This window comes from Toxotes jaculatrix, chromosome 3 (assembly GCF_017976425.1).
Source record: "Toxotes jaculatrix isolate fToxJac2 chromosome 3, fToxJac2.pri, whole genome shotgun sequence".
Lineage (NCBI taxonomy): Eukaryota > Metazoa > Chordata > Actinopteri > Toxotidae > Toxotes > Toxotes jaculatrix.
Window position 1 is genome coordinate 30,670,177 of NC_054396.1, and position 27,943 is coordinate 30,698,119.

Consider the following 27,943-nt stretch of genomic DNA (forward strand, 5'->3'; position numbering starts at 1 on the left):
TCCAGTCCTGTGCACTCCCTGTGTGTGTGTCTGTGTGTGTGTGTGTGTGTTAATCAGGCAAAACCATGCAAATCTGAATCAGTCAACTGCACTGAAACACAGACCCAGAGAGCTAGACTGACCTCCACACAACTTCACTGAGTGTGTGTGTGTGTGTGTCTGTGTGTGTGTCTCACCTGCAGTATCACACTGTCTGGTTGGCTGAAATTGGGTGAACTCGTCCGGGCGTTCCCACTCCTCCCCGGGGTCGAAGGCCACAGTCCCAGTAATTTCCTGCCACATGTGAGGACGCTGCAGACACACACGGGGGGGGTGGGGGGTCCATCAGTCATGTCACAGTGATGTCACAGCGTCCCAGGGTACACTTCTACATCACTGCAGCACAAACATGTCTGTGTGGGTGGTCAGACCGCTGCAGGTCAGGAAACCAATCAGCTGACAGATGAGCAGAGCTGCTCACAGACGTCCTCACGCAGACGTCCTCACACAGACGTCCTCACACTGACGTCCTCACACTGAGTCTGGAGCTTCTTCTCTGCCTGTGGGAGGAAGACCAGCTAACCAGCTGGTTAGCTTAGCTTAGCATAAATGTGACTCACTGTCTGAAGTTGAAGAGCGGCATGGTGACCCAGCCCAGAGCCTCGATGCTGCGACGCTGCTTCCCCTTGTCGTCAGCGCCTCCGGGGGGCGGCAGAGAGCTGGCAAACAGAATGACCGTCAGCTGAGACTCTCTGGGCAGCTGGTTGATCTGCACGGGGAAACACACCCTGGGGGGGGGGCATACCGGTGAGCTCTATGATGCATCAACAACATCTGGCCATGTAGCGTAGATGCACCTGCTTTTATAGGTTATTTCAAACCTCAGGTGAGACTCAGGTACATACCTCTGATCCCACACCACCAGGTGGAACAGGTATTTGCTGACCGACTGTTTGCTGGTGTGCTGCGGCGCGCAGAGCTCCACCCCTCCATGAGTCAGAGAGCAGGACAGGAAGAAGCCCTCGTAACTGACCAATCAGAGAGAAGTCGGCTTTACTCACAAACACTGTGAAAACATCTGCAGATGAGTTTCCTGTCAGTCGTGTCACAGATCAGCTGATTGTTTCAGCTCTGATTTCATTCGCCCTTCACAGACATTTCTCTTCTAAACTTCATTTAAATCAGTCGTGGGCTCAAAGAAGGGAAACGCTGACTCTGCCATCAATCATCTGACGACCCCTCAGATTTATCTGCTGACCCTGTGGAGGGGCTCGACCCCTAGGTTGGGAACCAGTGGACTAAACTCTCTACCTGTAAATGAAGTGGTGTAGCAGCTCCACGTGGAGCAGCTACACCAGTGAAACGCTGCTGAAGCCTCAGTCACAGGAAACATTTCTGTGAAATCAGTGCTTTAATTCACTGATGATGGCTCGTTCACGTCCGTGTCAGCTGATGAGCGGTCAACTCATAGACAGGTGTGTCTGTGGAGGGAAAACCCGACCTCACGCTCATGGGACAATACTGGACAAGAAGCTAAAGTTTGTCCAGAAAGTCCCTGAAGCTTCTGGACAGGCTGTGGTTGTAACGCTGCCTGTAAGAGTGCCCCCTGCTGGCGGAACAGAAACCGTTCACACCAGCTCATTTTGAAAGAGCGACGGCCAATGAGGAAGCTCCAACATTTGGCCGGTCGACCGACGGCGTGACTCCCTCCGTCAGTCAGGGACGCTCTGGTTTGTGGCGCCGATCCTGCTGCTGAGCTTCATCCTCTCAGGCTGAACTCTGCAGAGCTGCACAGGAAACTGGAACCATCTGAGTGACTCAAACGAAAAGTATGTGTGAGCTGGCAGAGCCAAGTCTGAGAGTTCATCAGAGGCGCTTTCATCTGAGCACGAGCCCAGCACACGCTCCGAGGAGGAGCTGCTGCTCACAGACCGGCCTCCAGGAGGCGCTACAGGCACAGGGCAGTGGTTTACAGGGTGAAACGTCACAGCACATCAGACAGAAGCCTTCAGACTCCGAGGGTTTTCTCCTGAGCTGAGCTGAGCTGAGCTGAGCTTCAAACCCCTTTAAAGACATGAGAGTGTGTTTGTTACAGAGTTTGATCCCGTGTTCAGAGAAGTGTGTGTGTGTCCATTTATCTCTCTTCAGTGTTTGAGTCTCTACCTGCACAGAAACAAATCACCTCACACACACACACACACACACACACAGATGGTGTGTGTTGCTGTCAGCCAGGTGTCAGGCAAAGCAGCCAGCCCTGCCTCCTCTCAGAGGTCAAAGGTCAGGTCTGGTTCCCAGGCAGTCAGCCCTTTGTAAGAAGAAAACCCTGTCCCATTTTGTGTGTGTGTGTGTGTGTGTGTGCTGGTGGGGGAGGGGCAGCAGAGAGCAGCTCTCAGTCTGAGCTGCCTTTGTTCAGGATCTGAGCTGCAGCTGAATCATCAGTCTGTTCACACTGAGACTGTAATCACTGCTGCAGCCTGCAGGGGGCGCTGACAGGGCTCGCTCTTTGTTTGTCTCTGTATTCTGCGGGTGGATGGTGAAGCGACGTCGCCGCCGCTCTGTGCTGTGTGTGTTGGTGTTGTTGTACCTGGCGGCCCAGGTGATGGGGATCCTGTGGGCGGCGTACACGTTGAAGGACAGCACATTGGTGACGAGGCCAGCCTCCTGGACCGGCGCCGTGCAGCAGTGACTCTGCGGTGTCGTGTGGAAGTTGGCGTTAAAAGTGCTGCAGTACAGCTCCACCAGATCCAAGATGGCTGCCGTCAACTTCTCTACCACTTTCTCTGTGAAAACACGAGATCAGGTTCACACCTTAGAGTTCACATCCTGACAGCCAATCAGAGCGGCTGAAAGCGCCGTTTCACTGGGACGACTTTCTGCTGGGGGGGATCTCCATGACTTTTCCATAACTTTCAAGCTCTTTCCATGACTGAACAGTTTGTGACTGTTGTTTAACGATCGGTCTGATAAATGAAACTCGAGTGGAATTAGATCGTAATCACGACATCAGGTCAAACATGTCCAAACCTGGACACAATCCAGGACAGGACTCTTCACATTAACCCTGTTATCTGTGTTGCTGTTGGTACACACCTCTGTTCTCTCTGACAGCCAGCACTGAAGCATCCTGGGAGGACAGACAGAGGAAACCGTGAAGAAGAGAAAACGACCAGACGGTGGACAGCTGCTCAATGCTTCAGAAAACACTTCGTCTCTCACCTTCAGGACTTTGGGCTGCAGGCGACAGGGGCATGCTGGGAGCTGGCTGAGGGCAGCGGTCACATCAGGAGTTTCCATGGCAGCTAACGAGCTGCAGAGCGCCTTCACTGATTGGACGAGACGCTCAACGTGCAGAGGTAGCTCCACCTTCAAACGGGAGAGAAGAAGAAGAAGAAGAAGAAGTGAGGACGTGTCGTCCTGTCATCACCTTCTCAAAGCGCAGGCTGAGACCTCAGACCTGTCTCTGAGTCTCCTGCTGACGTGGACAGGTTCAACAGGAAGTGTGTTTGGGTTTAAGGGCGTCATTATGTTGATGGAGGTCCTCATAAGTGTGTGTGTGTGTGTGTTACCTCTGACAGAAGGAAGGACTCAGCTTCATTATGGAAGGTGTCCAACAGCAGAGTCAGAGCCTCCCTGATCACATGACCGGAACAGGGACAGGGACAGGGACAGAGACAGGGACCGAAAAACACAAAATGAGTCATTAGCTTTTTTGTCTGCCTTAAATTCAGTGAATTGATTTATTGATGTATTTATGCTGAACATCAATCAATCAATCAATCAGACTGAGTGTGTAGCACTTTCCAAACACTGTAGCTCTACTCACACACGCACACACAGACACACACACATACACACACACACACTCACACACAATAAAAACAGGAACTGAGGAAACACTGTCAAAGAGCAAACACCAGAGGCAGCGTGAAAAATCAAAACTCAGAGGAAAGAAAATAAGATTTATGAGAAAAATCGGCTAAAGTGAATAAAACCAGAAAACAAAAACATAAACAAAAAGATAAACCAGGTGATAAACTAAAATGTGTGAAGTAACGGACAAATAAACGTCAGTGAAAAGCCAAACTGAAGAGGCAGCTCTGGAGCCTGAACACCTGAGGGTTCTGCAGGGTTCATAGGATCCAAACATCTGATAAACAGGAAGAACCAAGACCATCAAGAGCTTCAATCCAACAGAGGGACGTTAGAATCAGTCCTGAAGCAGACAGGAAGTGAATGTAGAGCCTTCAGAATAAGTGCACTGTGTCAGCAGCTGTAGCTGACCGAACACAGAGCAGAGCGCTGCAGTGGTCAGCTGGTCTGACAGAGCAACCGCTGCCAGTAAAAAGCATTTAATCATGTTTCTAACGTGAAGCTGAGACCTGAGTCACAGGTGACTCTGAGCTTTTAAAGGCTCTGTCTCAGCTGACCCTGGGTCAGTGTAAAGCTGTGTGTCGTCAGCGTGGCTGTGGAAGCCGATGCTGTGCTTCCTGTTTCCTGCGGCAGCGTGTAAAGGCTAAAAAGCGTAGGACCAAAAACTGAACCTTGAGGAACACCACGGTTCATTTTAGAGCTTTTAGATAATCATTCACCCACAGCTACATAAAATTCACATCACAGCCAATCGAATGGAGCATCAAGACACAGGCCCCGCCCCTCACCTGGTGACGGTCTGTTTGATTGGTCGCTCCTGCAGCAGGATGCTGTGGTTCATGGTAGACGCCGTCTCATCGTCTTCTTTCTACCAATAAAAAGATTTTAAAAGCCAACTTAACAAGCCCGTGTTTCCACTCTGTCCTGTACCAGACTCCTGTTTAAAAATCAACAATTCTAACAGCTAATGATGAAAGACACATTACTGAACTGGCTTTGTGCTGTTGGCTGGTCTTTGATGCAAGGTAGTGACATCATATGGTACCAAAGACCAGCCAATAGCAGGAGGCCTTCTCAGTACCTGCTTTTCACCTGCAGGTGTCAGACTTCACACAGGTTTGGATCTTTTTACTCTACACACGGGACAAAACGTGTGAGTGACAGCTGAAACTTTCCGTTTCCTGCCGTTAACCAGGAGCCGACAAAGCTTCACCACAAACACTAGAACACAGGCGTCACTGTTTGGAAAGACAGCAACCAACAATATGTCTGATCCTTCAGGGTGTAAGACTGATGTGTGTGTATTTGAACTGATGACACCTGACAATAACACCTGTGTGTTACCGCTCTGTGTGTTACTGATGTGTATATTCACACTTCCTGTTTGTGTTCAGCTGTGTTTATGTTTGTGCTCCCGTGTGTGTGTGTGTGTCTGTGTGTGTGTGTGTCCGTGTGTGTGTGTGTGTCTGTGTGTGTGTTCACACCATGCGGGCCAGCTCTGTGTTGATGGCTGATCTCTTGGTGAGAAACAGCCGGACGTCCCAGTCAAACTTCAGACACTGTTGAACAAACTCAAGACCAGCAAGAGTCTGAGAGCTGAGAGACAGACAGAGAGAGAGACAGGCAGACAGAGGGACAGGCAGAGACAGAGAGACAGACAGACAGAAGGTTATAATAAAGTTCTCTGAATCTGAACCTGAAACCCAGAGACAGAAAACAGTGTTCAAGACTCCATTCAAACTGAACCTGCCCCCCCAGCCCCCCACCCCCCCACCCCCCCAGGTGCCCACCGAGGCCTAACGTGACCACAGGAGAACAAACATCATCAGGAGACCAAGACCCTGGAAAAGCTCCTCACATGGTCTGTGGAATCGCAGCTTCAGGGAGGTTCTGCAGTTTTCTTTGAGCTCCAGTTCTTTTGCTTATATCTGTTCACATTCAGTCCAACTCTCCCAGTGACAGCAGCTGAACCAGCTGTGATCAGCTCCTCTCTGCAGTGAACCATGGAGGACCAGACTCCTCTCACTGGATCACTGTGACACTGAGGGAAACTTAAAAACAGCAGGATTCTCTATGAAGTTCTGCAGCTTCTTTTTTTCTGTGTGGGTTTCCGGAGGTTTATTTTGGAAGGACGTCAGAGATAATGATATCCTCAGGAAGTGAAGTCATGTGTTTCAGGTCTGGGTTCAGATCTGACTCAGGAGTCTGAGAAGGAGGACGGTTTTGTCCTTACAGGCCACCATAATGCACAGATGAAGTGTTGGACAGAAACACATGAGCTACACTATCAGAGCTGTTTGCTGCTGAATCAGATAATAAACTGTGTTTCACAGTTATTGTTTCACTGCAGGAAGTTCAGTCGTCCTCTCAGCTACAGGTTATCAGGCTGAAACACACTTCCACTAACCGGACGGACGCACACACACTCCCACACACACAAACACAGTGTACAGTACAGCAGCTCTTCTCTGGGGAGCCATTTATCAGCTGCAGCTGGTGTGTGTGGAACTGTGACTGTATTGCCATCATTGTGAGGACATTTTGGGGCTGAGGGCCTGAGAATGCAGTATGTCGCTGAGGGTCCTCAGAAGTGCAGAAAGACAAACGTGTGTGTGTGTGTGCTGGTTTAGCAGCAGCCACAGCTCAGCTGCACTCTGTTATTATGAGTCTGAACCACACACCACAAATCAGCTTTACTGTTATTTTATTATTCTAGTGTTTCACGGCCGGTGCAGCTGACTGGTTTCATTAGAACGACAAGCCCCACCCATCCCCCGTGGGTGGGGCTTGTCCTCTTCCTACTACAGTTTCAGTTTGGTTTAACACTTCATTCTCTCTAAACTCTGTCTCCTGACTGTCCAGCCGAGACAAACATGTTGATCTGAGTCTCAGCGTGACTTCTGCTCAAGTCTCTGACAGGTAGAAGTAAGTGTGTAACACTGTTAAATTTAACTTAAGAAACTTTAGACACATCCGAAATCAGCTCCCCTTAGATGCCGCCAAACTATATATGCACTCAATGATTTTCTCACATATTGCATACTGCATCACAAGCTGGTCACAATCTGGAAAAACAACACTCACTCAATTGCAAACACTTTATAAGCAAACTCTTAAGGTACTAGACAAAAAGCCATCAAGTTATCATCATTGTAATATTGTCCAAAAGCATAAACTTCTGACCTTTGATAATTTTGTATTCCTTGCCAATGTTAGTTTACTGTACAAAATAGTACATGATCTGGCTGCTCCTCCATTAAAGGAGTTCATATCACTGCGCCCAGACAATAGAAGAACAACCAGGACGACCAGCAGAGCTCACTGTGTAGTACAGCACAGACGTACTGAGTTTGGCAGATCAGCTTTTTCTGTCAAAGCCACTAATTATTGGAACTCAGTACCAAGCGAGATCAGAGAGATAAGCACCCTCACTGGTGCCATAAATTCTATTGGTTCATAATCCACTGATTTGTAATTTTAACATTGTGATTTTATTGCTGTGTGAAACTGTTATTGTTGCTGTCTGATTGTTATTGTTTGTTGACCCGTTGTTGTTTGAGAAGGCTGTTTCAGTGACAGTATTCTAATATTTGTTGTATTCTTATGTATGTATTTTCTTATCTTGGACTGTAGTGTTTTGTCTTAATACTCAGTGTTTATTGTTCCTGCTCAGGGACTACAGATGAAAATTAGCTGGTAGCTAACTCTGGCATGGCTGAGAGCTATGCATTGTCCCTGTTAAATAAACAAATAAATAAATAAAATAAATAAACTACCTGCAGCCTGAGAGGAAGCCTGCAGGCGCTGCTCAGGGAAAATTACTGCCAACTCATCTGACTGGTTTGGCTAGAATATTTATTTATTCATTCATTCATTCATTCATTCATTTATTTATTTATTTGTCTGTCTAACACCAGGCACGCTTCTAAACAGACTTTTTATTTATCAAATAAGAAGCAGATCACAGAGCAAAGGACGATGTTTTTAGAAAAGATTCACAAACTATTTATCTCACGATGAATCTTCTGAACATTTGAAGTCAGGCGAGTGTGTTAACAACAGAAATCCCTCCTTCACTCTGATTACTACCATCGAATCTCATGAGCTGTGGATGGAACCACTGACCTTCTGATTAGGGACGAGCCACTACACCTGCTGAACTAAACTCTGTGTGTGTGAGTGGACAGTTAGTGAGAGGACATTAGAGGACATCAGAACTCTGCTGTGAAGACACTGGCTGCAGCATGAAACCGTTGATGTTCAGGAATTCTTGTATGTTCATTTCTTGCTGGAGTTTCAACAGATTTTCTTTTTGCTAATGTTCATCAGAAGACGGATGACCTCTGAGCAGGAGATGTCCCTCAGAGGACAGCACACACACAGTAAACACTACATCTACCCTGACTTTACTCATAAAATCAGCTTTATGAGCAAAAAACTCCCAAACTCCATTCATTTTCTAATTTTACAGTTCACCACGTGAACACGGCCGTACGGTGTGTCCAGCAGCTTCTCCAGCAGTTTGGTTTACACGTCACCAAACACACTGACTTTGCACTGAAATGAAGAAATCTGTCGTTCAGGTTAGAAAAATAAAAACAGACAAACCACAGGCACAGAGGGGGGTTTCCATCAGAGCTGCACTCTGAGTCACAGATACGAGACGAGACGACAACAACAGCAACCGACTGACAAAACATGTCATCTGTACCCATCCATCAAATAATAAGGGCTCCATGATACATCTGAATGTTCTGTCTAACAGGACAAAGACTGGAAGGGACAGAGGAGGAATTCTCTGAGGACAGCTCAGTGTCCTGCAACACTCTGTAAAGTGTGAGGAGTCTCTGTGTGAGAGACAGCTGCAGCCACGGACAGTCAGAGCCAGGTGATCCAAACTAAATGAAGCAGAGACGCTTCAATAAAGCATGAACCTGCAGACAGCAGCTCACACACACACACACAGTGTGAACAGCTGAGCCTGAGCTCTGCTCAGACCAGGCTCAGCTCAGGACTCTGGAGGTTTGAGTTTTAAGGTTCTTACTTGTTGAAGAACTCGTTGTGTCCGCAGACCTTCAGCAGGTAATCGTCCACATCCAGGTGATCCAGGTCGTCCTGAGCGTAGCACAGAGTCTGATAGATCAGCAGATCCACCGTGGACGAACCTCACAGAGAGAGAGGGAGTTTATTATCAGAAACACCACACACACACACACACGTACACACACGGACACACACACACACACACACACACACACGGACACACACACACACACACACACGGACACACACACACACACACACATGAAGTGTATCTGTGGGTGGGGCTGAAACACCTGAGTGTGACACACCTACAGTCAGACCCTCCCAGTGTCTTACCATCACAGGTAAAGGTGAGCGGTTCTCGGAAGTGTTCGCTGATGACGGTGACCTTCACACTGACACCCAGACCCTGATGAAGCTCCTCATGGCCGACGGAAGGCGACCAAACGAAGCCAGCGTTCTTCGACCGGTCGCTGCACGGGTACGCCGAGCGTAAACTGAAAAGGGAACGCAAGAGATTTCCTGAGACATTTTCACGTTCCCCTCATGGAGGCTTTAAACCTGTCCTGGTTCCAGACTTCATTGGTCTGCAGGACTAAGGGTCACGAGATAATCACCAGATAATCAGTCAATAGTTTAATAATAATTTTTAAACAAATACAATAAACGATCAAGCATCTCAACTTTTGGAAGATTTGGTGTTCTTCTTTGTCGTGACAGTGAGTTAGAGCTGCAGCTAACAGTCGTCTTCATTATTGATTGTCTGATTATTTTCTCCTATCACTCAGCAGACAGGTGATCTCAGGAGATCTGCTCCTGCAGCTGTTGTCCAACAGAATCTGAACGTTTTGGACCTGATCAGGAAACTAACACTGGGGAAGACGCTGCTGGTGTCCACAGATGATAACACCAGCTCTGGCCGCTGCTGTGAAGCTGCAGCTCAGAAAACTGTGGATGTTCATACGTCAGGCTGAAGGTCGGGGGTGTGTGTGTGTGTGTGTTTATATTGCTATCGTTGTGAGGACCGATGTTAATTTAAACCGCTGTGAGGACGTTCAGTTCAGGTTTAGGGTTGGGGGGCCAGCGAATGCATAAAGTGAAAAACGCGCAGCGTGACAAACATTAGCGTGAGTTACTCACACGTCCAGCATGTGACAGAAAGCCGCCACCTCCTCGTCTCTCTCCTCCGACACCTGGAACAGCTCGTATCCAAACCCATTCATCCTGGAGCGCAGAGACACCTGTCAATCACACACAGAGCCCACCAATCAGACGACAGTTACCCTACAGAAACGCCCAATCAGAGCACAGTTCCCTAAGAATCTGAACCAGAAACATGTGGTTGGTGCTGCCATCAGAGACTCTTTTTGTCTCTTTTTGCTGATGAACAGCAGGTCACTTCTAACACATGGACGACAAACGATGACCAACACTGTTTTTATTTACATCAAAACATAACAAACGCTCGAGGTCAAGTTGTTTTGTTGTTCCTCCTTCCAGTGATCAGAAATCTGAAAATCAATCATTTACGTCATTTTAAAAAAATAAAAATACCAATAACTCTCTGGTTCCAGTTAACATGAATATTTTAGCACTGATCAGAACTGAAGAACATGTAAATGAGAACAGCTTTACTGTGAATTGTGTGTGTGAGCACAGAGAGGAGGAGAGAAGCAAACTGATGAAGGGCTGAAACCAGCTGAAACCAGACAGGATGTAAATACCACGCCATCACGTCACCTGGCCACATCGAGTATTTGTTTTCAACACGTCCTCAGTTTCACACGTTACAACACACGAGCCGTTTTCTGGGTTTTTCACCGTGAACTCAAACTGAATCTCTGGGTGTTGAACTGTTGGTCAGACCAAAGACTTCTGAAGACTTCCTCCCCTCACACCATGATGGACACCGCTTTGCTCATTACTGATGTTTTATAGACCTAAAAGATCAAAAATCTCTGAATTCATCGTAAATAAAATTATATTCAGGGACAGGACGAGACAGGTCTCCTGTCTGCTGTGAGGAAAAACATATTCCAGCTGTCTGTCATAGTCTTCGCTCAGAGACGTGAAGCTGAACATCCCTGATGTTTGAATGAATGGTACAGCACCAGAGCAGGACGTGTTTTATCTGAGTAATGTCCCTGTCCAGGCCTGAGACAGTGGGACAGCAGGAGGAGTCCAGGATTCAGACAATCAACTGTGAGAGACAGCCTGAGAGTGAGACAGAGGACTGTCTCATGATGTGAGACTAGTGGGTTAGCAGCTGTCTCTGTCTGTCTCTGTTTGTGTCTCTCTCTGTCTCTGTCCCTGTCCATCTCTCTCTCTGATGGGGGGTTAGGGTTGAAAACTCTGACTCTGCCTGTCCTGCCAGTGGACCCGCGTCGTCGATGCTGCTGATATGACTGTCCCATGTTTAGATTACAGCTGGTTTAACTGGTCTGACTGCTGACTCGTCCCACTGCGTGTTTACTGTCAAACTGTGGACGGATGTCTCAGAACCCACAGCTGGGACCTAAAGCTCAAACACCTCGAGGGCAGAGTGAAATCACTCACACAGTGAAGCTGTGTGAGTGATTTCACTTCAGATTTTTCTTCTCAGTTTAAATTGGGACATTATAAGGAGCTAAATTTGGACTGTCCTCTGTGAGGACAGGAATCAGACACTGAGGCACTGACACGTTCGGCTTCTTTACACTGAAACCACCGGACGGTCTGAGAACCTGCTGAGCTCTCTTCTCTCACTTTGTAGTAAATTCCATATTGTGGGTTTCGGCCTGTTGGTTGAAGACACCAGATGATGGAGGACATTTTCACTGTGTGATGTTTAATACGTGATTAATCAGTTATTGAATATTGAATGAAATTCAGAGCAGGAGTCTCCGTCCTGGGGTCAGGGTTAGGCTGATGCATCTCTCTGCTGGACCCAGAGACGATGCTGGAATCCATCTGGTTTAAAGTCAGAGATGGTTTCTGTGATGGGCATCACACCGTCCTGAACCCAGAGACTTTCAGTTTACTGTCTCGTAAGACGAAGGGACCCAGCTGTTGGACGACCTGCTGCAGTGAGTCCTGAGCGCTCAGAGCGTACTCACGGCAAAAATCATTTCCTGTTTGCAAACGGCCTCAAACACAAACTTTGTCATTTCTGTAGAAAATAACTGAAGTAAAATTAAACTGATTAATAAATGAATGATATTCACTGATGAGTAAATATGTTGTTTGATGGTTTGTTTTCTTGTTGTTGTTGTCTGTTGTATGGACGTCTCTTTACAGTCTAAGAACACACATTCTGTTTCACACAGGCGTTCACACTGACTACAAACATCCACAGGTTCTTACCGGGTCTGCAGACACCCGCCGCTGGTTCTTGTTGCTCTTCGGGACAGGTACGTAGGTCCTGGGCGGCACCTGAGGGGGGAGGGTCTTACTGCGAGCCACAGGCTTCCCTGATTGGTCCCCGTTGGCCCTCCGGCCTCGAGGCCCCTGCTGACTCCGGTTGAGTCTGGACAGTGAGTCGTTGATGTTGTCGTAGTTCAGCTCTCCTGAGATCACTTTGGGCTGATCCACATCGGGCGTGAACAGGTTCACATCTCGGGGCACGGTGGACCCTCGAGGGGGCAGGAAGGGGTTCTCTGAGCCTGACAGCGGAGGGACAGGGTGTCTCGGTGGGACGGCAGGGGGGACGTCATCTGGGAAAGAGGGGAAGCTTTTGGGAAGAAACCCTGATCCAGATCCAAGAGAGTCCCCGTGGCTGGGACCGGAATAGTCTCTGAACTTGCTGACCTCTGGACTGTCCAGGATGTACAGGGACTCTTTGACATAGCCACCCTGAGGGGGGAGCGCCCTGGCTGGGATGGAATGTGAAGACTGGGACCCTCCAGGCAGGTTCAGGGAGGAATCGGACCCGGAGAGGCCCCTCAGCAGGCTTCCTCCCTCAGGGGCAGGACCGGGCTGGCAGGGGGTGGGTCGGGGACGTTCGATGGAGGGATTCGGGGTCTTGGAGCGGATCTGACCGGGAGCTCTAGATCCGGTCTGGCCGGTTCCTGTGCCGCTTTTGTCCTGTTTGAGTCTGGAGAGGGCGTCATACTCCATCTGCAGGGCTTCGGCCAGAACCAGCTCCTTCTGACTGAGACCCAGAGCCTCCAGACAGCCCCAGCCCGCCTCGCTGCTCTCCTTCTGGGTCTGAGCCGCCGACATGATGCCTCCTCAGCACAGACGAAGCTAGAATAAGCAGCAAGGACACATGGAGCTGGTGAAAGACGGCTGAGGACAGAGGAGGTGGACGATAACGATAATGACTAATCATACACATTTCAGGCCTGATCATTAAAAATCTACAGATCAATTCCTCCATTAGTTTATCATTTGTCTCATTTTGTCCACCTGTCCAGAGATAGGTTTATGTGTCCCTCCACAGAAGACGAAGGAAATACAGGAGTTACCAATTGTCCAAATATTTAATGATTAATTTTCTGCTGATCAACTAATCAATTCAGACTGAAGCTTTTTATAACTAATCAATACTCTGACTAAAAATAAATTCAGTCAAATAACCTCAAATATGAAGAGAGACAGAGACAGACAGATGGACAGATGGATGGACAGACGGATGTGAGGTGATCACTTTTTTCAATCAACTAATCAATTGATCAGTCGACTGAGAAAATCATCAGCAGATCCTGGGAATCCTGGTCTGCTGCAGCCTGATCTTCCTCTAAAGTTACAGAGATCAGCTGATTCATTGATTAACCGATGGATCGATTGGCTCGTTTCAAACAAACACGAGTCGATCGATTCAAACTGGGACACAAACTAACCTGAGCCGTGTCCAACGCTGTTCAGACAAACACTCTGACTCCAGGATTCACTGAGCTTTGACAGCAGCGCGGGGGACACCTGACGTCTTTCACCTCTGATATCAGCACCAGTCAGAGACAGGAAGTGTCCCACGGCCTCTTCATCCTCAGTGTGACTGACAGCAGCGAGTCTCCGGGTTGATCTTTTCCCAGACTCCCACAGAGACACAGCAGAGACCTGGACAGTGGACCGGGTCTGTCTGCTGAGTGCGGAGGACAGAAGGAAATTCAAAAACACAATAAGGAGGAAGCAAAGAAGCAAAGAGGAAATGAAACTGTGAGGACGTAAAAAGAGCTCAAGAAACACCACGGACCGGAGACTCGGTTTATTACTGAGCCACCACCTGCGGGGCCACCAGGAGGCGGACAACACAGAATAAGACACTGCTGTCTCTGAGCTGCAGCACGTCCTCAGGAGGAGGACAAAATAATTCTTTACCCCGACAATGATCCTGATCACTTTCAATCTGCAAATTAATTTCTCTAAAATAAAAGGAAGTGGTATAAAAAGTCTGTCACAGTGTCTCAGACGGACGTCTTCAGATGTCTTGTCATGTCCAACCAACAGTCCCAAACACAGAGGTTCGGTTTGCGGTGACAGGAAGCAGAGGAAACAGCTGCAGCTGGTTATTTTCAGGCATCTGGCAGAGCAGGGACACGGTATGGACAAAAATATTAAATACACGTCACTGTGAGACATGATGAGACGCGATGAGACATTCAGGGAGGCCAGGCCAGCTGGGGGACAGAGCTGGGGGTGTCCAGCAAACAATATGGGCTGGACAGACAACTGGAAGACCTGGTCTGTTTAGGAGAGACGGCCTAAATCTTTGGATGGATGTCTGTCAGACAGTCCTCCACACTTCTCTGTCCAGAGTCCCCAAAGCCCACAGAGACTGTCTCTAAAGACTGTCCAGCTGATCAGACGTTGCCATGTCTTACTGTGGTTCCAACAGGAGTCGGGTCCTTCAGCCCTCAGGCTGCTGGGGGAACTCCCATGATGCACTGAGCTCTCTCCCTGTCCTCAGGCTGCAAGTGTCTCTGACTCTGGAGCTGCTGGATCCAGAACTACTCATCATCATCATCATCATCATCGTTGTTATGGTTACTGTTGTTATGAACTGGTGCTGCTGTTATTATTCATCACATTATTACATCAGCACAGTGTCACTGTCATTATCAGCATTATAACAACCAGTCTGACAGCACCTGAACGCATCACTGCACACAGCTGGTCCTGGTCTCTGTCTCTCTACCCTCCCCCCTCCAGTTACCCCCCCACCCCTCCCGCCTGCCCCCGGCCGAGGCCTCACTCTGTGAACTGCCTTCACATAATGTGTGTTCTGATTTTACAGAGCAGGAATTCTGCCCCCCCACACACACCTCCCCCCCATCTCCCCCCTCACCCGCCCCCCACTTTGTTCTCTCCTCCTCCCTCTTTCACTCAGAGGGGGGAGGAGAGAACAAAGAGCTGATGTCAGTGTGTCATGTGACTGAGGTCAGACTTTCACTCATGAACCAACCCCACACGGTGGGGGCGGGGCGGGGGGGTCACCCTCCAAACCCCACCCACTGCCATCAACACACACTCACACACACACACACACACTCACACACACACTCAGACACACACACACTCACACACACACACTCTCACACACACACACACACACACACTCACTCACACACACACTCACACACACACTCACTCACACACACACACTCTCACACACACACACACACACTCACTCACACACACACTCACACACACACACTCACACACACACACACACACACACACACACACTCACACACTCACACACTCACACACACTCACTCACACACATGACATCAGAGACACACCTGCAGAGTATGGTGCTGTTTACCTCAGTCTGTGGTTTCCATGGTGATCTATCAGTTGTACTGATAAGACTATTTGATTACTGATTTTAACTGTACTAATAAAACACTACACACACACACAAAGACACACACACACACACAGTGTCCGTGCACGGTGCAGAGGTTTCATCTCTGACGTCCGTCCTGCAGAACTTCATTCAGAATCCTGCTGTTTTTAAGTTTCCCTCAGTGTCACAGTGATGCAGTGAGAGGAGTCTGTTCCTCCATGGTTCACTGCAGACAGGAGCTGATCACAGCTGTGATCAGTCCCAGAATGGGACGGACAGATGGACAGCCTGAAAACATCATGTCCCTGTGAAAGAACACCAAACTAAACTAAAGCTGTTCAGTTTGATCCTGATCAAACAGCTGAGTTCCACGTTCCTTCACCCAGACCTCAGAACTGGACTGTACCATCATAACAAACATTCACACGCCGCGCCCAGCTGTCCGTCAAAGCCCTGCTCTGTCAGCACATCGAGCAGGAGGGACACGTCTTCACGATGGACGGCCTGTCCCTGATGAGCCTCATCAGACGCCGCCACTCTTAGCGAGTTTTCTTCCTTCTTCCCTTCGCATCTGATGTCAGACTAGAATATGTGCAGGGTTCATCTTCATCTTCATCATCATCATCATCATGAGAATCCCAGCCCGGCACCTATGGAGCCCACAGCACAGCTCTGAATGTTCACCTGTTCATATCCCTGAGTATAAAGAGTTTGTCAGGTGTTTGTATCAGTGTTCAGACAGGTGAGTGCGTGACGTCACAGATTTTGTTGTCGCTGCTGTTAGCATGTTTGTTGTTGCTAAAAGTTGAAGACTCAGACTCCGGAAGCAGAGGCTGTTACAGCGCAGGCTCACGGAGAACAGGTGTACATGTGTCCGGACGCCTCCGTGACAGCTGCTCCTGCTGCGGCTGCAGCTGCCTGCAGCCTCCCGACTGTCTGCAGCCAACACTGCTCAGTCCCACGGAGACACAGTCCAACCAGACTCCATTCAGAAATCCGCCACTTTAACGTGGTCTTTTTTTTTTTTTTTTTTTTTTCTCCGGCCAACATCCACACCGGCCAAATATGTCTTTTAAGCATCAGTGCTGTGTTTCACAGCGGGCACATTCGTTACATCCACTCATAGTTATTTTTTAACGGTACACTGGACTTTAAACGCCGGCTCGTCCTCTGTTCTTACCGGGGTTTTTCCAGCCACAGCCTGCTGTGGAGGGCGGTGGCGAGCCGCCCGAACCACTTCACAAACCTCAACCAAAATCTACCGCCACCGATGACTTCTAGGCGGATTATATGTGCACCGAATTCACCCGCGGAGCAATACCATCTGCAAAAACTCACCAGCCATTTTGAAACAGGAACAAAAGTTTACCAAAAACCAAGGCTGTTTTTATTATCAGATATTTGAATGGTGTTTGGTTTGACCTTCTCTCCACAGACAGGCACAGCGCAGTCCTACAGTAAAAGAGCCGACTGCAACTTCACCCTCCGCGGAGAGAAATGCGTCAGAACCCGGTGAGTACCCCGGCGGGAGCCCGCCAGCAGGCGCCGCGTCTTACCTGACTCTGGGTCTACGGTCGCCGGGAGAGGTCGGCGGTTGCCATTTTAAAGCGGTTTGCTGTTCTGCCAAAAATTACATCGATCCCGTCGGCTGTCGATTCCTGGTCGGTGTATCCAAACACATGAACAGGCTCCGGTCGCCGGTGCAGGTTGTATCCCTCACATTCAGGCGGCAGAACCGGATCACCGGCACCGATCTGTCCGCCTCCGTTTGACGGGTTAAACAATGCAGTCCGCGGTGCGAGGCGGCTCCGGCGGCTCTGGAGCCCGCTCCTGGCGACGGTCTCGGCTTTGCGTCAGTCTCTGCTCGGCAGCAGCGGATCAGACAGCTTCCGGTTACACTGATTCCAGTTACTTTCAAAATAAACCAAACTTCTAAAATCCACTGAAGTCCACTTTCCAGCGTTTTCGAGAGATTTCCACGTCACGGTTTCATCAGCGGATGGAACCGTGACATCGACCTGAATCAACCAAAGCGAGTGAAGGGAAAAGGTTTTTTCTTTAAGACCAAGGATTTACTTGCTCACCTCAGTGAAACAAACAGAATCAGTCCAGCTCTAATTTCACTAAGCTTTAGTTGCAGCATAATGGAGGCTCCGTGCAGAACATACAAAGTTTTCTTAGATGTAGAAGATTTATTCAAGATTTCAGTTTGGTCTCAAAATCAAATCGCTGAATTGTTTTGATTCTTTTTGTTATAACCAAGAACAAACTAAGAGACCGGTTGGGTTGGACTGTTTACAACAGCTCATTTGTGTAAGTAGTAATTAAGAAAAATAATTAAGAGTTGAGGTCAAAGTTAAACTTCCGGTCACAGGCTGATTGTGTGTGACTTGACCGAAATTTAGTTTCAGGAGAAGAGGAGGGAAAAGGCGACCCCTGGTGGATAAAAGCTTCATCACAGAGCAGCATGATGACGCTGTGAACTACAGGTTGGTGCGACCCTCCGGTCTCCGGCCGGTGTCTGACCGGTCTCTGTACTTCCTGCGCCACAGCCACCGCTGAGGTTCGTGTGCTGTGGGAGTTACAGGACGTGATCAGAGAGAACTGTGAGGTTCCTAACAGAGAACTCTGAGGTTCCTCACAGTGAATGTATGTTCCTCAGTAACAGCATCATCAGACACTGTGAGTCTGAGCTGTAACTTCAGTCTGATCGGAGTTCATCAGCAGGGAGTCACTGCTCATCCCACAGTGCAGGTCCTTCCTTCCCTCTGCTGTCAGTCTACAACTCAGCTGGTCTGTCCATGCAGGACTGAGCAATAGTTGTACTTTCTCACAGTGTCCTCATCGCTCGTCCATCATCGTGTAAATCTGTATGTAGCCAGTTTTGACTGTTTTTTGCACATTTTTTTGTAGTTGAATTTCATGCACACTTTTCTGCACTTTGTCCTTTTTTATCTGATCTTATCCAGGACTTTATGTCCTGAAGTCATGTCTGACGTTTAGCTAACTGACTGGTTTCCTCTGGCTTCACTCACAGGTACAGGTGTGTATCGTCTGTGTAACAGTGGAAGTTTGTGGAGCGTTTCCTGATAAAATTTCCTCAGGGAAGTAAATATACGGTGAACTGAACTGGTCCAGGCTCTGAACCTTGTGGAACTCCGTGTCTAACGTCTGCGTTGATGGAGGACTCATTGTTAACGTGTACAGACTGAAATCATCTGATTGGTCAGACCTAAACCAGCTGAGTGCTGCCAGTTAAATGTTCCCGCCTCTGTAACAGGATGTGATGGTCAGACAGAGCAGGACAGAGACGAGTCCTCTGTCCGATGCAGGTAGAAGCTGATGTGTAACGTCAGCAGTGCTGTCTCTGTGCTGTCTCTGTGCTGTGACTCACTCTGAGTCCAGAGGAAAATCCTCACGTCAGTGATCGCTCTGTAGAGAGTCACAGCTGATTGGACGCTGCGTCCTCCAGGATCTCAGAGACAGAGGTGAGACACAGGTCTGTGTTTGGGTGAAACACCTGGATCAGAGTCTGATGATGAAGACGCACTGATCAGAGCCAGTGAAGAAGAGCTGACTAACTGGGTTGGTGTATCATGTTATTTCCAAACAAACAATGCTAAAATGAAAGAACCTCCTTGATCATGAGCTGATATTGAGGGTTATGATGATTTTGTATCTCAGGACACTGAATCTCGGTTCTTTCCTCAGTAATGAAGCAACAAAGCAGCAGGATTAGTCCTTTATTTCTCTTCAAGTCAACACATTTGTGCGTCAGGTTCTAGTTTTTGTTCAACTGAGTCTGAACATTAGTCTGAACTTTAAAAGTCACGAAATGAAAATACCTCAAAGTCAGATACGAACAAAGATACGACTGTTTTTAATCTTCGTTATTTACACGGTGAAAGTTGAAAGTGCTCTGTGATGAAAACTGAACAGTTTCAGTGATCGTACAGTTCACGAAGACGACGTTTCAGGGACACGTCCCTGGGACTGAGAGAGGAGGTCGCAGGGCATCAAACATAAAAACTCATCATCCTGCACACTGCTCCACTCTGTCACTCTGTGAAACGTCAGAGACTCAAACGAAAGCTTCTGTTTCCTCGTTGTTGACCTGAATCACTGCTGATGACTGTTTGTTCAGTGGACTGTTATCATCTCACATCCCACTCATCACAAAGATAATTCCAGGTGTGGAGCTTCTAACTAGTTTCTGTACATTATGATTTTATATCATTTGTATTTTGTAAAAAGATCTGAGATCTTTTCACATCAATATGAGATTTGAACATTGTAATTAACCCAGTTAACATGTTGTGATTGTGACATGAATCTGGTGATTCAAAGAACTGTCATCATGAAATCGTGAGCGCTCTCTCGTCACAGAGCAGCTGTAACGGGTCATTTCTCCTGTGAAAGTTCAGTTTGTTCAAACAGACGACAGCTTTCTCTTCAGCACTAAAGGGCCTTACACAAAAAACGTGTCCTGCCTTCACTGTTCAGAGCTTTTGGTCGAAGTCCATGTCCAGTCTCAGTTCCCTGCAGCACTGACTCCTGACGATGAAAACCTCTCGTTGTTTGAACGTGTTCCTGAAGAATTCCAGTCATAAAAGAACAAACTGAAAAGAAAAACGTGTCGTGTGACGACAGCACAGAAAGATTCTGTGTAACGTGTCGCACTCATCTTTAAATCCTCAGATCTTTGTTCGAAACTTTGACTTTGCATCTCTAAAACAAAACTCAGAAACTGTGAGCATGAGATATGAAACTGCTTAATTATGATTCAACATGTGATTGTGATTACAGGAAAACAAAATTCATAATCCTATGATTTCACGATAACAGCTTGTTTCTCAGTACGTTTCCTGTAACCGTGTTCAGTAACTGAACCTGAGGAGCTTCTCTGATAACGAGATATGAATCAGCTGTGAACGAAATGTTTTCTTGGAATTACGAGTCCGTGTATTGGAATTAGATGAAATTAGTATTTTGTAGTAAGAAGAAAATCTTTAAGATGTTTCTCACAGCAGAGCAGCGAGGTGGGCGGGGCTTTGACCAGTGACAGGTCACAGACACGTCTAAATACTACAGCGGCCGTGAGCCTCTGGACAGGACGCCAGTGAGACGTGTGAATCCAGTCCTCGGTGTTGTTGATGAAACCCGAGTCCTCGGCTGCTGGAAGATTTTCTCTCAGCAGCTTCTGACTGTCGCTGTCAATCCTCCATCGCCACAGTTTCACAGCTCCACTCCAAAGACACGTCACAGTTTTTCCGTTCAGCTGTCAACATCTGTCCCAGTGCGTCCTCAGAGTCCCCTCAGCATGTCCTTACCATGTCCTGTAAACATGTGGACAGTCTGTTTCTTAGTTCGCCGTCTCTTGTGTCCAGGACAGCAGCTCTGTCTCTACACCTCCTTCTCCTCTTTACTGTGACAAGACGTTCGTCTCAGGTTCTCCTTCACTTTAACAAACTCCGGAGCTTTCAGGTTTTCCTCCTGCTCCTTCTCCTGCTGCTTTTCCAGCTGAAACACGAAGACAGACAAACAGTCAGGGAGATGGAGAGAAGACATGCAGTGGGATGACTGACTCATGCAGGGACGGGGACATGTCCTGACCTGGTGCCACAGCAACATGAGAAACAGGTTCTTCGTGTTAGCAGCGTGGCTCTGCGGAGGCTAACGCCATCCGTCTGTCATCACGTGATGTGATAGATCCATTTATACAATAAATCTAAAGTGTCTTTGGACGCACTCACATGTTGGATGTGTTCATTGTGACAAATGTCAAATCTGAGAATCTAAAGCATGGTCACGCCCGGCAGCCAGGAGCACGAGGAAAGAGAACCCACACGCAGAACCTCAGGATGACACAAAGCACAGGAACAAACACGGGGAGGCAGGAGCACACACACCGGGATCCACGCCGGGATCCACACAGGTAAACACACAGGTAAACACACATGCTCACACACATGCTCACTCAGACAAACTGACAAGGACACAGGGAAACAACAAGACTTATATACACAAGGCAATGGACACCAGGTGACACCAGTTCGGGCGGGGCAGACAATCACAAAAGGAGGGAAAACAGACAGGAAGTAGAACAAGATACAGGACCAGATACACCAGGAACAAGACTTCACAAAAAACAGGAACTACAAACAGAACTGAAACTAAACCAGAGTCTAACGGGGCTGCATGCTGACCTCCCTCCAACAGTTTGGTGTGTGTCCCTGTGTGTGTGTGTGTGTGTTCATGCTGCTTGTGTTACCTCCTCCAGCTTCTTGTGTCTCTTCAGCAGCTCAGCCTCCAGAGGAGAAATCTTCCTCCGGGCTTCGTCCTCCTGTTTCCTCTGTTTGATCAGCTGATCTCTTTTCCTGGACTCCAGCACCCTGTGCAGCTCCGGCTTCGTCTCCACGCTCACCCCGCCTCTGCAAGAACACGCACGTACTGTATCACACATCACACCACATTCATGACTGGACAGTTTTACAACACTTCAGTTTTTCCAGTTTCTACTGAAACTTATCAGATGCAGTGTCTCTGAGCTTAAAGCTGAAGATGAAACAGAGGAATCCTGAGTCTAAATGTCTGACTCCTCCAGCAGCTGGACACGCTCCTCACAGTCTCTCTACACGTTCGTGTCCAGCTCATCCCAGACCAGCTCCATGGGGCTCAGGTCTGCAGACTGAAGCCACCGTCTGGTCCTGTTCCTGGTCTCGCTGTAGGATGAAGTACAGTCCTACTTCGTGCAGCACAGCATCGTCCTGACGAAGCATCAGAGGCTGCAGTAACACACTGTGTGTGAATCCTCAGTTGTTTCTTCATCCCTGACAAAGGTTTGTATCACAGTGTTTCTGTGTTGTAGTAAGTGTTTGGTCCAGCAGAGGGCAGTCTGTTATAATGAAACATTAAACAGTGAACACATCACGGCTGAATTCTTTAACAGGAACTGAAGGGAACTTTTAAAATCAGGTGAAATCTGAAACCAAAAACTCGACCAGTGGATGAACGGTCTGAACATGATGTGGATGTAAACAGTTTTCAGAAGTTTCACATGTGAAACACATCAAGTTTAAAACTCTCATAAAGATGTGGTTTGATGATAAAGAAAATAAAATGATAATTATGTGATGATACATCTCAGCTCACGGTCCTCCTCCAGCTTGGTGCAGGAGACGTAGCGTCTTTGATCTGAGGTTCAGACTTTAACAAAGTTTTAGCTGAGTGACGTAACAGCTGACGAGTGTGTGTCTTATTTGTGTGTTTCTCTGGTCGTCCTCCAGCTTCAGTTTTCCTCCTGAATGAAAAACACTGGAGAGAAAAGTCGACCTTGCCCGCCCACAGCATTAAAGCAGTGTGAGTGAATGAGCGACTGTGTGGAGGTGATGTGAAAACTTTCCCAGCGTCCTCGGCGGTGGAGGCCTGTGAGGTGGGAGGTTGTTGCTTAGCAGCGTCTGTTCGTTTCTTCAAAAGATTCACACAAACCGAGCTTGATGGCCAAGAACAGACGCAGAGACGACAGCAGCGTCCTCACAGAACATTTACTGAACTGCTCCTCCACACTGAAACAACATGGAGGCCTGTGGTTTGTCCATACATATCTTCACTTTCTAAAATGTCCCCATAGTCCAAAAAATGTCCTAAATTTCCACAGATGTCCTCATTTTGATAAAATGCCTTTACATGCTCTTTCCCAAAATATCTTCTCTTTTCACAAATGTCCTCACTGTCCACTCAGTCCCCACTTTGCTCTAATACCCTGACTTCCTGCAGATGTCCTCACATGCCTGAAATGTCTACAAATGCCCCCCCCCCCTTCCCAAAAACATTCCCACTTTCCACAAAAATACTCACTTCCAACGTGTCCTCACATGTCCATGTCCTCAAACACACGTTTACCTTTTGTAGCTGCTCATCAGCTCTCGGTGAAGCTCTTGGTGACTCTTCGAAGCTTTGACAGGATTCACCAGTTTCTTGGGCTTTATGAGGTCGTCGTCCTGGTCTCCCTCTGGGTAGTCAGGCTGGGAGACGTAGCTGGACACGGGGGACGGTTTCCTGTGGACGCCCTCTGGTCGGTGCTGATGCAGGTCTGCGTAAGCTGAGGCTATAGACACAAGGACAGAGAGCTCCGTTTAAACATCTGAGAAAATAAATCATCTGGATGTTCGTTCATGTTGTAGCTGTAGTTAACCCCGCAGCCTGCAGGGGGCGCTGGCAGGACTTTAGATATTAATTCCTGTTGTTTCAGGATGTCATGAAGCTGGGCGTGCTGTCAGGTTTTCTAGTCTAAACCGACTCTGTCTCTGAGTCTCTGTCCATCGTCCCCATTCGTCTGTGAGAAGAAAGAACAGATTAACAGGCATCTGATCCAGTCCTCAGATATTCTGGGAGACGGAGCTCAGATGTCGCACAGTTCACTTCACACAATGTCCTCTTTCTGCAGTGCAACCAGAGCCCATCATCCACTGCTGCTTCATATTTCAGAAAAATGAAATGAGCTCTGGACGCTCGGTCGCTGTCCCGCGTCCATTAGAAACACAGGGACAGCTGCTGTGCCTGCAGATGTTGAACCAGCTGCAGGGACTCACTCCCATTCAGATGCTATAGCAGTGATAAGTTGTGGCTCAGCTGGAGTTGGACGAGGTTATGGTTTTACTTCCTGTCTTTGTTTTTTCCCGCCTGTATGGTTCCTCGCCCCGCCCTGTTTACTTTCACCTGCACCAGCCTATTAAAGAGCCCATTCACACCTGCGTCTCAGGTGATTCAGTCAGAAGTGGACAGGTGTGAACGCACCCAAGACACCATGAGGACGGTTTTCAGAAGTGATCGCTCAGACCACATTCAGAGGCCACAACCTTTCAGGAGTGTGAACGCAAACAGGTGGACAGGTGGACAGGTCGCTGACTCAGCTGACGTCCTCTGTGTGAGCGTTATAAACAAATGTCCACAGAGACACATGACGAGTGCGTCAAACATCTGTGTTTGTCAGATGTGAGTTTGGTTTGACTGGAACAGGCCGAGGGACAGACCCGGTCTGCGTTGCTTTGACTTCTTCTTCTTTTACTTCCTGGTGGACTGAGGACAGGAAGTGCCTCCATTCAGAAACAACACATTCAGTCTTTGCAAAGAGAACGAACGGACGTTAACTCTCTGGGTTCAGAGAATAACTGGCAGCTGACGTGTTGACCTGCTGCCAGGTCAGACGCCGTGTCCCTGTCAGTGTCTGCGTCCGTGCCACAGCAGGTCCTCCACAGGTGTCCGAGCATGTGGGTGCTGGGTATGCTGGAGTGTCTCGCCTGATGTCTGAGTGTAAAGTTTGTGTATTCTGACTGACAGCAGGTCACAGTGATAGTGTGAGTGTGTTTGTTCTGACGATCATCAGCTGACTGTCTGTGGGGAAAAGCAACACGACTGATGCAGGAAGCCCGAGCGGACTTTGAGACGTTCTGTGGTCTCGTATTGATCGAGGCAGGACGTGCAAACTCAACGTCCTCTGCAGAGTATCGACGTCTCTGTGAGTGGAAGTGATCTGGTTCCAGCTGGAGCTGATTCCTGCTCCAGTCTGATATCTGCAGGAGACCGTCTGACTCCAGCTCAGCCAACAGGAAACGCGATCATGTTACTCAGTAATGTCAGAGGATAATGTCTTTTCTCCTTCATTTATTCATCCTGAGGAAGTGAAACACACTTAAGCCACTAAATCAGATCAGATCTGCTGCAAAGAGCTCAGAGTATCTGTGACCAGAACTCTGAAGGACTCTGACTCCACTGCTGGACCTGATGTCTCTCTGAGTTTTACAGGGTTTGAAGATGAAGTCGTGTGTGTTCTGACTGTAGAGACAATCACAGCGATCAACTCTGTGGAGCTCAGGGCGTTTCTCTGTCTGTAGCTTCAGGCTGAACTTTAGTGTTTTCAGATTCAGTGACTGTTCAAACACAGAGGGCTGAAGTCCGCGCTCTGCTGATCAGCTCCCACAGACACGATCCATTCAGCAAACACAACAACGCTCGTATCCCCTGACCCCTGACCTCTGACCTCTGACACCGCACCGAGCCGGGACCGAAGAGAACCGGGCCGAACCAGCCGAGGATCCGCGCGAGCTGATCACGCTTCGCTCAGCGCGTCCACGGCCTCACGCCGCTTCATTAACACATGACTCACTGATGATTCACGAAGTGTCGATCACAAAAACGTGATAAACTGAATCCTCTGCTGCAGCTTCCAGGCTCTGACCGATGAGAAGCTCAGGAATAATATTTCATATTTTATCATCTGCTCACACACCTTCAAATGTTCCTGTAACAACAATCCAGGAAAGTCACGCTGCTGCGTTTCTTCATATTCCTCTGCAGGATATATGTTCTGCAGAGTGATTTATTACCCACAATGCCAGTGGACTTTCCCACTGATGAACGGATGAAAGGAACATTTCTTCCATCACAGTTTCATGTCTGAACTGACAGTGACGCTCAGGTGGAGTCAGCGTCCACACCTGGACGGTTCGATCCCCCTGAAGCAGAACACGAGGACGACTTTCACACCCTGTGTCCGCTCAGGACGAAGAATGAAACCACACACACGTTACAAATGAATAAACACAACATCACACACACACACACACAGTAAATAATGCATCAGCATGACACGTCAGTTCACTTCAGCCTGAACTAAAGGTCACAAACAAAGCTAAAGACTTCAGAGGGATCCATCAGAGCCCGTCCTCCTGTGGACCTGGACATCCTCTGGTCCTTACCAGACTTCACCATCCCCTCCCTGCCTGTGGTCGGCTGTTCTGGGCGGCTGATCCTGCTCTGATCCATCTGATCTGGTCCTGATGATCCTCATGTGTGTCAGTCTGTGTGAGTCTTCATGCTCTCTGTCTGAGCAGCAGCACTCCTCCTCCTCCTCCTCCTCCTCCTCCTCCCACTCCTCCCCCTCCCCCTGCTCCTCCTCCTCCTCAGCTTCAGTTCATGTTCTGGATCCAGCAGGTTTCACAGTTCAGGTTTTCAGAGACCACGGTGGAGTGTGGATGTGGAGTGACGACCTGCTGGTGGCGCTGAAGGCTCACAGTTCACCCTGTGCTCAGATCATTTCACTTCTTTGGTTCCAGATGTTTGAACATGTTGGAACATTTTTTCCTTGTAAAACCTGCCTACATGACCCACAATGCACCTGGACCTCTGCCAGCTGGGCGGTAGGTTGGGGTGTGTTCTGCTAAGATGAAGAGCAGTTCCAGAAAATTCACTCAGATTTGAGCTTCAGCTTTTTCAGTTTCAGGACGGAGACCACATCACAGAGCAGGTCCTGTAAAACAGGCCACACCTCCTCAGCTCGGCGGCCTATCACGACCCACGGTTACATGTTAGGCATGTTCAGCATGACGGAGCAAAGGACGCGGTCACAAAACACAGGACTCTAACACCTGAGAGTGTTTCCTGTCCATGTCGACCACGTTTGTTATTGTAACCATGGTGACAAAGTCCTCAAACCTTAACCAAATACGAATTTTAACTGAAAACACGATCTCACCGTGAACCTAACCAAACCTGCCACACAGAAAACTGTGGAACCGTGTGTCCACATTTCCTGTCTCCAGCAGGAGCGGGCGCTAATTCCGGAGACGCTCCCATCGGTCGTATCAGAGGGTCAGGACAGGACACCTTTGTCCTCCGGGCCAGACGGTAACCTGAGAAGGACAAACTTACCTCTGCTGTTTGGATGCTTTCCATTTCTCACACACTGCACGCGTTGCTTTGGCGGAGGCTCGTGGTCGATGCTGTACGCCTTCTGGAAAAGAAAGAAGAAGAAAGAAAACAGACAGAGCAGCAGGTAAATACACCTACAACACTTTATCACAGGTGGAGGCGGGTCGGGTGGAGGCGAGGACACAGGTTTGTAGTACTGAGCAGACTGAGCGGCACACAGAGCTACAGTAAGCCCTGAGGGACAAACATCAGGCTCTCTCTCTGGCTGAGATGTTTTGACTGACATTGACTTAAGTGACATCACCTGAGGACAAACCACCCCCCCCCTCCTCCCCGCACCCCCCCCCCCCCCACCCCTCTCTCCGGCTGTTTCCCAGCTGCTCCTCTCCTGTCTGACTCCAGGTCAGTTGGACGCCGTCCTCTCTGACTGAATGGACTTTGTGTTGGTTGCTAGGAGACTTCATCAGACCCCAACATGGTGACAAGGCCCTCACTGTCTCACAGACCCCCCCTTTCAGGGCTGATGGGGGGGCAGATGAATGCTGTTTACAGGACGGGGTTGTTTCTTCT

General features: G+C 48.5%; 2 protein-coding genes across 6 annotated transcripts in view; both read right to left on the bottom strand.

Annotated features, from left to right (window-relative positions):
• pik3c2b (phosphatidylinositol-4-phosphate 3-kinase, catalytic subunit type 2 beta) overlaps positions 1–17,605 on the bottom strand; it is a 28,583-nt gene extending 10,978 nt beyond the window's left edge. For 2 of the 3 annotated variants that reach the window (XM_041034052.1, XM_041034050.1), the window contains exons 1-15: positions 17,221–17,605; positions 13,716–13,957; positions 12,238–13,119; positions 10,036–10,136; positions 9,232–9,392; positions 8,897–9,017; positions 5,337–5,448; positions 4,641–4,720; positions 3,549–3,612; positions 3,199–3,345; positions 3,073–3,106; positions 2,567–2,762; positions 885–1,007; positions 600–767; positions 177–291 (exon numbers count right to left, since the gene is read on the bottom strand). In XM_041034052.1, the coding sequence (XP_040889986.1) occupies positions 177–291; positions 600–767; positions 885–1,007; positions 2,567–2,762; positions 3,073–3,106; positions 3,199–3,345; positions 3,549–3,612; positions 4,641–4,720; positions 5,337–5,448; positions 8,897–9,017; positions 9,232–9,392; positions 10,036–10,136; positions 12,238–13,095 (2,280 nt within the window). In that variant the 5' untranslated portion in view covers positions 13,096–13,119; positions 13,716–13,957; positions 17,221–17,605. The remainder of the gene's footprint in view (positions 1–176; positions 292–599; positions 768–884; positions 1,008–2,566; positions 2,763–3,072; positions 3,107–3,198; positions 3,346–3,548; positions 3,613–4,640; positions 4,721–5,336; positions 5,449–8,896; positions 9,018–9,231; positions 9,393–10,035; positions 10,137–12,237; positions 13,120–13,715; positions 13,958–17,220) is intronic. The other variant, XM_041034051.1, reaches the window with a different exon arrangement.
• On the bottom strand, positions 10,574–27,680 carry si:ch211-236d3.4 (protein FAM107B). 3 transcript variants are annotated; one of them, XR_005893860.1, is made up of 9 exons: positions 27,374–27,680; positions 23,567–23,771; positions 21,936–22,095; positions 20,741–21,184; positions 16,822–16,826; positions 14,877–14,881; positions 14,682–14,691; positions 14,618–14,621; positions 10,574–10,584 (listed from the first exon to the last, which is right to left on the bottom strand). XR_005893860.1 is itself a non-coding variant. In XM_041034055.1 (4 exons), exons 1-4 carry the CDS (start codon positions 27,672–27,674, stop codon positions 21,068–21,070), a joined length of 783 nt encoding a protein of 260 aa, XP_040889989.1. In that variant the 5' UTR covers positions 27,675–27,680; the 3' UTR covers positions 19,410–21,067. The 3 variants fall into 3 exon arrangements, 2 of the variants coding, with proteins under 2 accessions (XP_040889989.1, XP_040889990.1); XM_041034055.1 differs by lacking the exons at positions 10,574–10,584; positions 14,618–14,621; positions 14,682–14,691; positions 14,877–14,881; positions 16,822–16,826 and having other exon boundaries at positions 19,410–21,184; XM_041034056.1 differs by lacking the exons at positions 10,574–10,584; positions 14,618–14,621; positions 14,682–14,691; ... (1 more) ...; positions 16,822–16,826; positions 27,374–27,680 and adding an exon at positions 26,422–27,217 and having other exon boundaries at positions 19,410–21,184.
• Between the last annotated feature and the right edge of the window lie 263 nt (positions 27,681–27,943).